The sequence below is a fragment of the Passer domesticus genome, chromosome 1 (genome assembly GCF_036417665.1).
Source record: "Passer domesticus isolate bPasDom1 chromosome 1, bPasDom1.hap1, whole genome shotgun sequence".
In the NCBI taxonomy this organism is placed as follows: domain Eukaryota; kingdom Metazoa; phylum Chordata; class Aves; order Passeriformes; family Passeridae; genus Passer; species Passer domesticus.
Window position 1 is genome coordinate 1,998,275 of NC_087474.1, and position 14,694 is coordinate 2,012,968.

The 14,694-nt window shown below is 49.9% G+C and overlaps 1 protein-coding gene across 1 annotated transcript; it reads left to right on the forward strand.

Moving 5' to 3' along the window:
- Positions 1–2,562: 2,562 nt before the first annotated feature.
- Positions 2,563–12,089, forward strand: KLHL40 (kelch like family member 40). The gene is made up of 6 exons (XM_064417506.1): positions 2,563–3,722; positions 7,164–7,324; positions 8,729–8,836; positions 9,920–10,105; positions 10,680–10,826; positions 11,677–12,089. Exons 1-6 carry the CDS (start codon positions 2,577–2,579, stop codon positions 11,786–11,788), a joined length of 1,860 nt encoding a protein of 619 aa, XP_064273576.1. The 5' UTR covers positions 2,563–2,576; the 3' UTR covers positions 11,789–12,089.
- Positions 12,090–14,694: the final 2,605 nt, after the last annotated feature.

A 14,694-nucleotide genomic window follows, 5' to 3' on the forward strand; every position in this document is an offset into this window, starting at 1 on the left:
CCAGCTTTTGGTGCAGCTCCTCACTGGCAGCATGTGAGAGGTGGAAAATCCTTGACTCGGGGTGAGGAATGACAGCAGGAGCCAAAATACCGGTGAGTTATCAGCATTATCCTCATCCTAACCAGGCAAAACACAGCCCTGTAGGAGGAAAATTACCTCTCCCAGATGAAACCAGGACCTCCACCCACTCCCATGTCCCGGGGGGCTGTTGCCCACTTGGGGACACATTTAATGACTGTGGGAGTCCTCTGCTCACTGGAAATCCCTGGCTGTGGCCCTGTCAGGGCTGGGGGACAGTGCACCCAGGCTCTTGGAAAGCCAGGGCTGCTTCCCCAAGCCTTGGAGCAGCTGGGTAAAGCCACTGAAGCCCTTGGAGTGCCCAGGGCAGGTTTGGGACCAGCACAGTGCCCTTTCCCTGGGTGAGCCACCAGCCTGGGAGATGCCAGAGACCCACCAGGTGCCAGAGCTGCTCTGGAAGGGCTCTAGCTGAATTTTAGCAGTGGCGCCCCGTGGGGTGGGGGATGAGGAAGCAAAACTCAGATGGCAGCACAACAAAAAGGAAAACGAGGCAGGGCTCAAGGGAGATTAAAGGCAGAGGGAGGGGGGGAAATCCCAGCTGGTGGCACAACAGCACAGGATTAAACTTGGGATGGCACAGAGCTGATGCAGAGGGGGCAGAGAGGGGAGGGTGGGGGTGTCCAGCCCCACATGTCAGGGAGCAAAGATTCCTGAAGTTCGACCCTGTTCAAAGATCAGCACTTGGAGCTTGATCCTGTCCCAGATGAGCAGCACAGCAGAGCTCATGATGTGAGCTCTGAAAACAGCTTGTGATTATTTCCCTGCTGTTTTGGTACCTCCCAGATGCTGCTGGAACCACACCAGTACAGAAGGGCTTCATACTGGTGTAGCTCCCTCCCTCTTCTAGAGATAACCATAATGGCAATTTTTATAAACACATCCCTGCCAGGGTAAGGGGTTGTGTGGCTTTAAATACACCAAGAAAAATGGCTGATATTTTTTTATAGACTTAATTAAATCGTTAATTAAATCTGTGCCATCACTGAGTGTCAGACAGCCCAGAGGGTCCACAGCAAGAGATAAAACAGATTCATGTGCAAGTTTTACTACGGGTATAAATAATTATAGCTACTCTGCTCGCCCATGTCTGTCAAAACTAATTTGCTTCTTTGTGAGCTCTGTGGGAATAGCTGGACCTGGACTGGCCATTTGGGGGCCTGGGGGACTTCCTGGACATCCATGGGTAGGCAAGCAGGACACAAGAGCTGCTGGAGAGCTCAGCCACTCTGGAGCATCAGCTCCAGGCCAGGCAGGTTGTTCCTGCTGTGTCTCTAGACTTCATCCAGAGGGGAATGATGAACCAGAAGGCCTGAGCAGGAGACCCCAAATTTGCTAGAAGGTATTTGTGTTTAGGTGTCTTAATCTGTGGGTTTAGGCCCACCATTGCATTTCCTTTACTTCTGTTCTGCCTCAGACACTCCTCTGTCACCAGGATCTGGAAAGAATGGATTAATTGGTGCCAAGGTGCCCAGAGACTGAACCACTGGGGCCCATTTGCATGTATGGCAGAGTCACAGAATCAGTGAGGCTGGAAAGGAGCTCTGGGGTTGACTCCAGCCTGTGGTTGAACCAGACCATGGCCCTGAGTGATGTGTCCAGTCCTTAACACCTCCATAGATGGTGACTCCACCACCTACTGCAGGGAAAAAAAAAACATTCCTCTCCCACAGTCCTCAATTCTCCTGCTTTAGTGAGGATTTTAAAGGAACTTCCAGCACAGATCTCGTATCCCACACAGGGCTGTAAATAAACAGCTCTATCTCCATTTCCCACCCCTCTCCAGACCCCTGAAAAGTGACTCCAGAGGAGAATAAAGGACAAACATGTGAAGCAAAGCAGCCCTGGGTGGGAGCTGGCTGGAGCTGGGGATGCCACAAAGCCCACACAAGACCCTCCCTTAGCACATCCCTCCAGCTTTGACTTCATGGCCTATTTTTATCCCGGCTAAAGGTCCAGCACTTTCAGAGCAGCCCATTTAGCATCATCAGGAGGAAATCCCAGCCTTGCCACCCATGACCCAAAAGGCAGATTGGGCTGTTAGATTTACCCAGAGGCCTCTTCCTGAGCCCATGGGTCGCACGTGTCCCCCGTGGTGTCACAGCAGCCAAACCTCCTGCTCTCCCCGCGGTGACTCACGAGCTGACAGACCCTTCCTGAATTACTGAGGCTGGAATTACAGCTGTTCCCCCGGCCCCCCTCCCCTCCTCCCTGTCCAATGTGTCATATTAAAGGGTGATCGGCTTACATATGCTGCACTATGGATTCCTTAAGCTCTGCCACGCTGTGTCTATATATAAAGCCCCGAGCTGGAAACTGAAGTGCACAGACAGCTGGGAGCGTAGCGAGCGTTTCACATTCCCGGTGTGCCAGCGGTCTGGAAGCTCCTGAGGCTGTGAGCTCTGCTCTGGGCAAGTTTCTTTACTCAGGTTTAGGTATAGCCACCAATATTTACCCATAAAAGAAGGACTGGGGTAAAGAACGAGCGGTTACTCATCGCCATGGGTTTGCCTCTTGATCAAGTGGAAGAATTGCGCCTCTACCAACAAACTCTTCTCCAGGACGGACTCAAAGACATGTTGGACCACAACAAGTTTCTGGACTGTGTTTTGAAAGTGAAAGGGAAGGAGTTTCCCTGCCATCGGCTGGTGCTGGCAGCCTGCAGCCCGTATTTCCGGGCCATGTTCCTCTCAGACATGGAAGAGAGCAAGAAGAGGGAGGTCAGCCTGGAAGATGTCGACCCAGACGTCATGGGCAAGATCCTCCACTACATCTACACCTCCGAGCTGGAGATCACTGAGCAGAACGTGCAGGACATCTTCTCCGTGGCCAACATGTTCCAGATCCCCTCCATCTTCACCGTGTGCGTGTCCTTCCTGCAGAAGAGGCTCTGCCTCAGCAACTGCCTGGCCATCTTCCGGCTGGGACTGATGCTGGACTGCGCCCGGCTGGCCGTGGCTGCCCGGGATTTCATCTGCGACCGCTTTGCGCTGGTCTCGCGGGACGAGGAGTTCTACCAGCTCTCCCCCGACGAGCTGATTGCCATCATCTCCAGCGACTCCCTCAACGTGGAGAAGGAGGAGAGCGTCTTTGAGGTGGTGATGAAGTGGGTGGGGACCAAGGAGCGGGAGAGCCGGCAGAAGGCCTTGCCCATCATCTTCGAGAGCATCCGCTTCCGCCTCATGCCCGACGACTACATCAGGGACCACGTGGAGAAACACGCCATGGTCAAGTCCAGCCCGGAGCTGCTCAAGAAGCTGCAGATGGTGAAGGACGCCCAGAAAGGCAAATTCACCGTGGTGAAGAAGAAGAAAGTGAAGAAGAACAGTGAGAATCAAGGGAAGGAGAACGTTGTCAATGGAGCGGTCGATGAGGGGGAAGATGCAGAGGAGGATGCTCTGCCTGGGATCCTGAATGACACGATGCGCTTTGGGATGTTCCTCCAGGACCTTATTTTCATGGTGAGCGACAGTGGAGCAGTGGCCTACGACCCCAATGCCAACGAGTGCTATTTTGCCTCCCTGTCTACTCAAATCCCAAAGAACCACGTCAGTCTGGTGACCAAAGAGAACCAGATCTTCATTGTTGGAGGACTGTACTACAACGAGGACAACAAAGAGGATCCCATGAGCTCCTACTTCCTACAGGTACTACCTTTATCTTTCTTTTGTTTCTTTGGCATTTGGGAACATCACCAAGCTTTAGCTTCCATGCAAATCCCACAATATTTGTTGCCATGTGATGTTAAAGTGAAAGTTGTAAATGAAGGAGAATGATCTGGGTTGCTGAGATTCTTCTCCCTTTATTTTTGAGGCACCTGCCACTGAGGGGTGGTTGTGGTAGTTGAGGAAGAAGGTTTGAAGGAGTAAGAAATAGGAATGAGCCTTCCTGATCCAAATCCTGAGGAGAGGATTGTTTAGAACAGTGAATTTTGCCCAGCCCTGGCTGCCACAAGGTTCACAAACTGGGAGGTTTGTGGTGTCAGATCCAGGTTCTGCTTTGCATCCCCTGCCTTCCCTGGTTATGAACCCCAGGAAAACCCAAGGGTGACGCTGCCAGGTGCTGAAAAAGGAGCAGCAGCAGCTGCAGCCACAGAACAAACCCCCCAAGGACACAGGGCATGTCCCTGCCTCCCAACGCGTGCCCCATTCCCAGTGCTGCTCCTGCCCCTGGAGATGGGCTTGGTCCAGCTCAGAGTGTCTGCCTCAGCCATTTCCTGAGAGGAGGAAACCACCACGAGCTGTCTTTGGGGATGCCCCTCGGGGAAAGTGGCTGTTCTAACTCAGCCGTGACCCAACTGTGACTGGATTGAGCTGTGCAGGCACTCTGAGCCCCAGCCTGGGCTGCAGCCCAGATTTCTTTCTCTGTAGACAGCTAACACAAGGCGCCTGCCCTCCCTGCTGACCCCAAGGAATCCAGTAAATCCTCTATTCTTCCTCCCATACCCAGAAATCCTTTTTTTTTGTTCCTCTCCATGTCTCAAATCTTCTGGGAAGGGACAATAGCATGTCTCAGGCTCACATCTTCTGGGGAAAACAATAACATCTCCAGGCAGAATAAAATGAGGGTGTTTGCCAAGCTGAGACACAGAGCCCTGATCCCTGCCTTGACTCATCAGTAGGGCTGCACATCACGCAGGGACCAGGCTTGTCCTCACCTGGAAAAGAGCAGGGGGTTGTGGAGGCCAAGTGGAGTCCAGGGAATGAGAATCCAGGAGGAAGAAGCCCCAGCCCTATAGAGCAGGAGGGAGTGGGGAAGCTGGGGAAGTGCTGGGGGTGTCCTGTTTGAGATGCAGCCTTTCACACTGGGCAATCCATGATGACAGAGGTGTGGGCAACCCCCTCAGTTACCTGAGAAGAGCAGGCCAATGCACTCAGCCAAACCTGTGCCTAAAGAGCAATCTTCCCAGCAGAGGAGGAGCAGGGTTCAGAGAGGTCACAGAACCTCCACAGAATCATAGAATGGCCTGGGAGGCCATTCTATGGAATCCTGAGAGGGACCTTGAAGATCACCTAGTTCTAAACCCCTGCCATGAGCAGGGACACCTTCCACTAGAGCAGGCTGCTCAGAGCTCCATCCAACTTGGCTTTGAACACTTCCAGGGGTGGGGCAGCATCCTTGGAAGCATTCAGTATTTGACTGCACAAAGCCCTGGGAAACTGCTCTAGCTCCAAACCTGTGCCCCTTTGAACACGTGAGTTGGATGAAAAACCTTTGGTGGTCCTTCACCCCAAAAGTACTCTGTGGTTCTGAGCTGCAAACAGCAAGATTTCTCTATTCAGCTCCCAGTTTGCCACTGACTCAGTGGCAAATGCCTCAGTGGCATCGTGGGGCCAGTTTCAGCTCTTCCCCACAAGAAGGGTCTCTTCACACCATATCACCACATCACTTGTGCTTGGGAGAATCAGACAAACCCTGGGACTGGAGATTGCCATCAGTTTGCAAATGTTTAATTTATTACATCAGTGTCATTATGTAGCTCACAGTTGCTGTATGAGCAAGAGAGGTTTTGAGCCTTTTTTCAGCTCAAACAACACATTCAGACATGCAGCTCTATGATAAGCCACTGTGCCACAGCTCCCTACACCATTTGAGTCTTTCTTTCCCCCCAAATTTCACATTCCCCCTGCTGAAGTCAGGTGCATTAGGTCAGGGATAATTTAGATTTCAGGACAGATACCAGAATAAAAAATGCTGATAAATCCCAGGGGCCTTGCAGATTTTGGCAGGAGCAAAATGATTCCATTGACATTTCAGATGGAAAAGGGTATCCTTTCTTTGTCACTTGCAAGATTTATGACTCCAAAACAATGCTGAATCCATCAAGAAGCAGGAACTCTCCCGATGACTGAACTGCTCAGGGTTGCACTATAAATAACACATGTGTGGACCGCAGCTTACAAAGGGACAAAAACCACAGGCACCCAGCTGAGGGCGAGTCTTTGGAGCCAACCCATCAGGCTGAAGCTCCTTGGCCTGAGCCCATGGCAAACAATGCTCCAGGCAGTGCTGCGTCACAGCTTCATCCTGCAGTCCCACAAAATTGGCTGCAAGACACCCCTCCCTCCTCTATCAAGCTATAATAATATTTTTCCCCAGTTCCCATTAAGCCACAGAGCTCAGAGTCTTCAGTCTAAGAATTTTTCTTTTTTATAATTTTTTTCCGGGTGGGAGACGAGGCAATGCCTTGATCTACAGTTGTCCAAGGATTTGGTGATCTGATCCAGCAGCTTGCTCATCTCTCAGATGGGTCTGGCACACTTTATCTGTGTAGCCAACATTGCTGGCAGCATCCTGTTACCTGGCAGAGTTGGGAAATGCCTGGATGAAATACTGTGAGGTGTTCTGTGCATGAAAAAGTTCAGGAAAATTTCTAGGATTGAAATGCTTCCATTCCTCCAGTCCCAGGAATGATCCATTGTAAGTGCAGCAAGAAGTCTTTCACCCAAAGATGACCAAGCTTGTTCCAAGTTAGAAGAGGGGACTCAGGAGAGAGCTCATCACTCCACAACTCCCTGAAAGGAAGCTGGAGCCAGGTGGGGTTGGCCTCTTCTCCCGGGCTACCAGTGACAGGATGAGAGGACAAGGCCTCAGGCTGCACCAGGGGAGGTTCAGGTTGGACATCATGGGGAATGTTTTTACTGGAAAGGTGGTCAGGCTGATTGAGATGGGCTGCCCAGGGAAGTGGTGGAGTCATCATCCCTAGAGGTGTTCAAGAAATGACCTGAAGTGGCACTCAGTGCCATGGAATTGACAAGGAGGTGAGGGGTCAAAGGTTGGACCCAATGATCTCAGAGCTATTTCCCAACTTTAATGTGATTCTATAAAGTCCAGGCTTGATGACTAGAGCAGAACATGTTGCTGCAGACCCATCTCTGCTCTTATCATAAAAGGTTTATCACACAAATTGTGACCTGGGTTTGCTCTCAGATCTCCCATCCTGCTCCAGCTGACAAAGGCACAGCCACAGGAGCATTGCTGCTGGGGTGACCAAGCTGCTCATAGGAACACACTTCATCCTCCACCTCTAGACCCTGACTTTTGCTAAACAAATGGACACACACTAATGGCCACGTGTTCCCTTCCAGTACGACCATCTGGACGCAGACTGGCTGGGGATGCCCCCCCTGCCCTCCCCTCGCTGCCTCTTCGGCCTGGGGGAGGCAGAAAACTCAATTTTTGTGGTTGGAGGGAAGGAACTGAAGGAGGGAGAGAAGACCTTGGATTCAGTCCTGTGCTACGACCGGCTGTGAGTGTCCACAGTGAGTGTGGGGTGGAGGAGAAGCTGGAGCAGCTGCCATGCAAAGTGATTCCAGCTCTCCAGGGGTCAAAAGGTTTGGGAGAAGGGCTTGAGCTCTGTATGAGGATGCTGGGACTGTCCTCGAGCTGTGCCCTGGGGATCTGAGCTGCCTCACTCCAGCTGCTCCCTTTATTGAACCTCCTGGAGAGGGAAGCCTTTATGGGGGATATTTTGTCATCTGGGACTGGTGTTAGTAGATGTGAGACATGTACAGAGGTGTTTTTTTCCTTCTGCTAAATCCTCTGCTCTTGCCCATTGATTAAAGGATCAGTGACATTCACTGTGGTCTCACCAAAAGAGGTTTGAACAGAAAAGCTTGTTTTCAAATTTTTCAGATGTGTCACAGAATGGCTCATCCTGATTGATATCAGGCTTAATATCCAATTATTTTTGGACAATGGGCTCTGACCCCTGCTAGCTCATGAGCTTTATTAAAAGGCACCATCCTGTTCTTCTCTCAGGAGACAGAAACGTCCAAAGCCTGCTGCTCTCTGCCCCAAAGAGACAGAGCAGCAGGCATCAACAAGCCTTTGCTTGGTCTATATTTAGACGTGTGTGCTTCCAAGTCTGTTTTATAGGCAGAGATTTGAAACCAGTTCCATTCCCACAGAGCAGGGCATTTATCTGCCCCTGCAGACTCTGGGAAAGAATTTCTCTGCCCCTGCTAAGTGTCTGGGGGTGGTTTGAGCATCAGTTTGAAGCTGGTAGAGATGTGATCAGCACCACTTTATCCCTGGTTTTATGTGGTTGATATTATTCTGATTGAACATGGCTGAACCTGTGCCCAGGTGGCCAAGAGGGCCAGTGGCATCCTGGATGGATCAGCAGGACCAGGGAAACGTTTCTTCCTTTGTGCTGGGCTCTGTGAGGCTGCACCTCAAATCCTGCATCCAGTTTAGGGCCTCTCAAGACAAGAAGGACATTGAGGGGCTGGAGTGAGCTCCAAGAAGGGAACAGAGCTGGGGAAGGGTCTGGAGCACCAGGAGCAACTGAAAGAACTTGGGGGGCTCAGCTTGGAGAAAAAGAGGTTCAAGGGGTCATTATTGCTCCCTATCCCTACCTGAAGACCTCAAGAAAATAATGGATATTAGCATAAATACTCTCCTTATTTTACTGTCACCCTTTTTTAGGATCATTATTATTATTTTTAGGATCATTATTATTTTTAGGATCATTATTATTATTTTTAGGATCATTAGACATTTATTGTCTGAGCCTGCCCCGTTGCAGCCCTTGTGTTTCTGTGACTGAGTCCAACCCTCTGCTCACCTTTAGGTCTGGGAAATGCCAGGTCCTCTAGGTGTCATCCAGCAAGCTACAAATCCTTTTGCTTCCCATCTTTTTCTGGCCCAGGTCCTTCAAGTGGGGTGAGGCTGATCCCCTTCCCTACTCGGTCTATGGCCACGCCGTGGTGTCACACAAGGATCTTGTCTACGTCATCGGGGGCAAAGGAAGTGACAAGTAAGTCAAAATGCAAGAGAAAACCAAGGAGGCAATCCCCCAAACCAGGGAGTGCAGAGGTGGTACCTCCTCAGCCTGGTGTAAGGAGGGCTGGATGGGATAGGAGATGTGGATCCTTTCCTTTCCACTCACTTTTGTGCCTGCAGCCCTTTCCAAAACCTTAGGAGGCCAACAGGGACATCAGGAAGATGGCAGAGTCCTTACAGGAGAGAGAATGCATTGCCCCATCCCTGGAAGTAGGCTGGAGGGGGCTTTGAGGGAAACTGGTCCAGTGGAAGGTGGCCCTGCTCATGGGGGTTGGAATGAGATGCTCTTTAAAGACCCTTCCAAATCAAACCATTCTCTGATCCCCTTTGCTCACAAAAAAATAAAAGTCACACAGATTGGGAGAGGCATTGAAGAGCAAGAAGCTCCTTCACTTTTAGGGTGTCCTGTCTTGGGCTTTTGGGGGAGAGTGGTCACCATAGTCAAATCCAGACGTGTATTTGTAACAGGAGGGAAAAACCTCATCCACCTCATCCACCCTGACCCCATCCCACCCTCCTGCAGGAGACAAGCTCAGCAGGAAAAGCTTCTCTCAGGAGCACCACAGTGGCTGCCTTGCAGGGCACAGATGTGGCTGTTTGCAGAGCAAACATTCCACAATCCAGCAAGGATTGGGATGGGTTATGGTCTGAAAGGTGTGAACATCCTCACACTGCCCACCTCATGACAGGAATGTCACTGAGGATATTCTGCAGCATCACGGTGGATCAGGAACAATAAATCAATGCTTTGATGGCTGTGAGAGGTCCTGAGGGGCTGCCTGGACCTGTTTCCAGGTGTGTGAGCACCAAGCTGAGCTCTCAGGACTCCTATCCAAAGTAGGCACAGCGGGAGGGGATGTGTTACACACACAGGTGGTGACTCCAGGCATGGACATCCAACAGAGGGTGTGGATTCCTCCACTCATGCTGATGTGAAAGAGAAAAATCCTCCCTAGAGACCCCACCTTCTTCTCAGCAGACACCCCCAAACCCCTGCAGGGCAAACCCACCCCTTGGCAGGCGATTGAGGCTCCTTTTCCCTCTTATTTTTCTCCAGGAAGTGCCTGAAGAAGATGTGTGTCTACAACCCAGCCAAGTTTGAGTGGAAGGAAATGGCTCCCATGAAAACCGCCCGCTCCTTGTTCGGAGCCACCGTGCACAAGGACAAAATCTACGTGGCAGCTGGCGTCACTGACTCTGGCTTGACCAACTCGGTGGAGGTCTACGACATTGCCACCAACAAGTATGTCCTGAGTTGTGGTTACACAAGGAGTAGGGGCAGGTGTAGGCTCAGCAACACCCAGACATCCTGGAGTTTGTTTGTGGCTCCTGATGTCAGTTCCTCCAGTTTATACGCCCATGATAGGAGAGTTGGAACTGGATAATCTTCAAGGTCCCTTCCAACCCAAGGCATTTTAGGGTTCTGTGGTTTCTCAGAGAGCTGGGCATCACCAAAGTCACTGTGGTTGGACTGGGGATCATCTCAGGCTCGCCCTCAAAGTGGTTTCACCCACTGTGCCATCCTTGGGTTCCCTGGAGCTTCACCCAAGACAATAAACTCTCTGAGTTTGGGTGGCTCTTGCAGCTGCTGCCCCAGGACTGGGACAAACTGGTCCACACAACCAAAGCAAAACAAAGTTGAACAATGATGATGGGAAGAGTTTCCCTAAAACCAGCCAGGGTATGGTCCCACCCCACCTAGCCCTGCACGACTGGATCTGTCCCTCGTGAGCTCAGTTGTTGAATCCTGATTTGAGGCCATCCTCAGCATGGGGGTGGCCAGGACGCTCTAACTTGTCCCCTCTCTCACGTGGCAGGTGGGACACCTTCACGGAGTTCCCCCAGGAGCGCAGCTCTGTCAGCCTGGTCAGCCTGTCTGGGGTGCTCTACCTGCTCGGGGGGTTCGCCACGGTGGAGACCGAGTCGGGAGAGCTGGTGCCAACGGAGCTGAACGACGTTTGGAGGTGACAACCTTCCCCAGAGCTGTCCACGGGAGCATGGGAGGGATGCTAGCAGTGAAACAGATAATTTCTGGGGTTTTTTATGCCGTCAGTGTGAGATGGAGGTTGTCACACCAGCACCAGGCTGCAGGCTCAGCACTCGGTGTCTGGGAAGTTCGCCCTGTGCTCTGCTGGAGGGCACATTGGTGCTTCAGTGATCTCTCCCAGCCTCACACAGCAACAGACCAGGGAAAACTTGCTCCTTTGGCTTTGTTGAGCATTGACATTTGGCCTGGAGCAGGTTGCAGACTCCCCTTTGGTGTGGAGCAGCATCTGTGAGATGCTTCTTCTCCCTGGGAACAGACAGTGCTCAAGGTGGGAAGCAGAGAGTCTGGGCTGGGAAGCAGAGACTTTGGGCTGGGAAGCAGAGAGTCTGGGCTGGGAAGCAGAGACTTTGGGCTGGGAAGCAGAGACTTTGGGCTAGGAAGCAGAGATTTTGGGCTGGGAAGCAGAGACTCTGGGCTGGGAAGCAGATAGTCTTTCATGCAAGAGGAGTGGGCAGAAAGCACTTTGTGACAGCTGCTAGTGCAGCGTTGGCTGCTCCTGTCCCTCAGTTCAGTGCTCTGGCACCCTCAGCAGGATCTTGCTGTCCTTCACCAAGGATGTTCCACCTTGGTGCAATCAACCCAATTCCCAGAAGAAAAATATCCCCTCCCCTGCAAGAGCACGTGCTGATATCCACGTCCCCCAAACCAGAGCACGCCAGGGCTGAAAGTCCCCGTGCAGATTCCTGTGGGCTCCCACCCCAATGGAGAGCAGCTGGAGGGAGGGAGAGGAGACCTTTCCTCACCACTGCCTGCCTGCCTCTCCCCAGGTATGACGAGGAGCAGAAGAAGTGGGAAGGGGTTCTCCGGGAGATCCAGTACGCCTCCGGCGCCACGTTCCTGCCCGTGCGCCTCAACGTCCTGCGCCTCACCAAGATGTAGTCAGGAGTGATTGGGCCTCTTTCCATGGGGTGCTGGGGCAAGGAGGGATGGGGAGATGCTGCTCAGAGATGTGGCATCTGGACACGGCCCAGGACATTGCATCTGTGATTGGTGCTTTTTTGGATAAGTGGGAAAGAGAGGAGAGTATTTGGAAAACCTCCAGGAACTTGAAGGTGCTCACAAGGTAATTAGAGAGGGGATGTGGAGCCTGCAAGGAGCTGGGGAAGACTGAGAAGCACAGAAAAATTAGTTATTCCAGTCTCAGGAGACAGGACAAATAGATCATACATTTTAAAACTTATTTCTCCATGTTTTTTTCTCCATCTTTTCATCCAACGAACAGAATGCAGAAAGTGAGGACTAAGATGACATTCCCCAGGGAAAGGCATCCACAAAGTATTTCCCAGCCTAAGGTGTCTGTGAGCACAGTGTTCCTTGGAGAGGAGAAGGAAGGGTTAAAGTCAAGTGGTACAGGAGAGATCTGATAGAATTTGATTAATTCCTGAGTGAAAAGAGTTTTTGGGATGAGAGAGTTAAAAGAGATCACGTGAGCAGCAGAAGCACTTTGGAAGCTGTAATGAAAAGCAAATAATCTTGGTTCTTTGCCTCCAGCTTGACTTTGGAGTGATGAGAGGCCGGGAGCCGAGTCTTAGGAAGGAGGAGTCATGGAAGTTGTAGGGTGGGAAGGGAGGGATGGACAGAGGATGCCATGTGTGGCCACCTCCAGCCTTTTGGGCTCCTCATCTTCAATCACAGATCACAATGTCCTCACCTATGGATGGACAAATGCTGGTTTTTAGGGAAAGGTTTTATATTTTTGCTGTTTTTCTTATTTTTCATGTTCAGATTTTTTATTTAATAGTATTTTACTTTGCTAAGATCTCAGATGTTCTTGGCTCAAAGAGAGCCTCTGACTGAGGAAAAATGCATATTTATTTTAATGTTGTCAATAATGAAGTTTTGATAGAGACATGACTGTACTGGCAGCAGGAAAAAAAGATCTGTTAGAGCAAAAATCTCCTGATGCCCACACCATCTGACCAGTGGTTTATTTAAAAATAAATGTGACTATTCCAAAAGAAATCCCTTGTGTCTGCATATTGATAGAGCTGAAACTGATCCTTCACAGCAACCAAAAGCAAGGACTGAGCACAAGTTGTGGTGGACACATGCAGCAAAACAGCCCCGTGGAGAGCCTCACCTTTTCTTGTTACTTTACCTCATTTGAGAGCTGAAATTTTAGGATCTGTATCCTTGCAGCTCTTCCCTACGGATATCACAACTAGGAGTTTACCCAGAACTAGAAGGAAGCTGAATGCCTACACTGACAGGGTGAGAGGAAACAGCCTCAGGGGAGGTTTAGATTGGATATTAGGATGAGTTTTTTCATGGAAAGAATTATAAAGCACTGGAAAAGGCATTGGAGTCCCAGTGATGGAATCACCATCCCTGGAAGTGTTCAAAAAAATGTGGATGTGGCACTTAGGGACATGGTTTAGTGGTGAATGTGGTGGTGGTGCTGGGTTGGTGGTTGGACTCAATCAGATTTCCAACCATAACAACTCTATGATTCTGTGATGTCATAGTACCATTAACAGGCTTGATAATCAATAATAATTCAAAAAAGAACAAAAACAAACCTTGCAAAATAATTTTCTCAAAGCAGTATGAAAATTCTGGTATCACAAATCTAGGTCAAAATGCAGTTATGGAGGAACTGAAATATGTTTGGAAGGAAAAAGAGTTCAAGGGAAGTAAAGGAACCAGCATCTTGTCCTGGTTTCATTTGAAGGATTTAGGAAGTTACAGGATAAGCTCCTTAGAGGACAATCACATCGGAACAGTAATGAAATATTTCAAAAGAAAACGAAATCCAAGGTGACTGGCTGTCACAAAGTAGCTTAAAAAAAGAAAAAGGAACAAAAAAATCTTTGAAACAATCAAATGTGTGAAAATGCACGGGAAAGAAATAAACACCTTCTGCCTAGTTCTGCAGAAATTCATGTAGACAATTCCCAAGCTAATTAAAGATGACTCTTGCAAATATCTTCTGGCAGAAAAAAAAAAAGTATAAGAATTCATTAAAAAAAAATTAAAAATCCCTGCATAGAATAATAATTTTTAAAAGTCATTTATTACAGTGTCAGGATCCCACCTCCTGCCTCCAGCAACACCATCCCTGAGAGTTTTTAAGGAATGAGTAGAAGTTGCACTCAGTGCTCTGGTCTGGCTGACAAGGTGGTGATGGGTCAAAGGCTCAGTGATCTTGAAGGTATTTTCCAGCCTTAATGATTCTGTGATTCTGTGACCTTTGTTTCAGCTTTTCTTGCTGAATGCAGCCTGGGAAGTTGTTGATGATCCTAACAGAGGTTTAATCCCCACTCACCTCCTGCCACATTTCTTGGCTCTCCTGGAGGAATTCTGGGCTTTTTGAAGCCAGCAGGAGAATGTTGCTGACCTTTGAGTTGTTGTGATGTGGGCCCTGATAAAGGCACAAGATGTTTCAAATAAACTGGAGTTCAGTGCTCATGGGTGATTCACATCCATTACAGAGCTGTGAAGAAGCCACCACTGGCACAGGTCAGAAAATTATAAAAGGAAAAATAGCTGTTGTATGAAAATATCCAGAACTTGAAATATCCCACTGCTTGAGCAACAAGAGGCAAATCTCAGCACATGCTGGTCCGAGGAAGGAGGCCAAGTTGGGCATCACCAAGTGAAGGTGTGGCCTGGGGATGTTCCTCCACAACTCCAAGAGGCCATGTCAGCTTAAAGGCCATCAGAGATAAGAAATGCCACCAGGAATGCTCAGAGAGACATCACTCTTCCCTGCTGCCTGGTGTTTTCCTGGCTCAGACGCAACAGCTTCAGTGGCCCCCTATAGATAATGACATGGCAAAGACTAC

What these genes read in the sequence shown, in the direction of transcription:
- KLHL40 (XM_064417506.1), top strand. Translation starts at nt 2,577, where the DNA reads ATGGGTTTGCCTCTTGATCAAGTGGAAGAATTGCGCCTCTACCAACAA. An exon ending in TGAGCTCCTACTTCCTACAG is followed by an intron (nt 3,723 to 7,163) that starts GTACTACCTTTA and finishes GTTCCCTTCCAG; the next exon opens with TACGACCATCTGGACGCAGA. An exon ending in GAGCTGAACGACGTTTGGAG is followed by an intron (nt 10,827 to 11,676) that starts GTGACAACCTTC and finishes GCCTCTCCCCAG; the next exon opens with GTATGACGAGGAGCAGAAGA.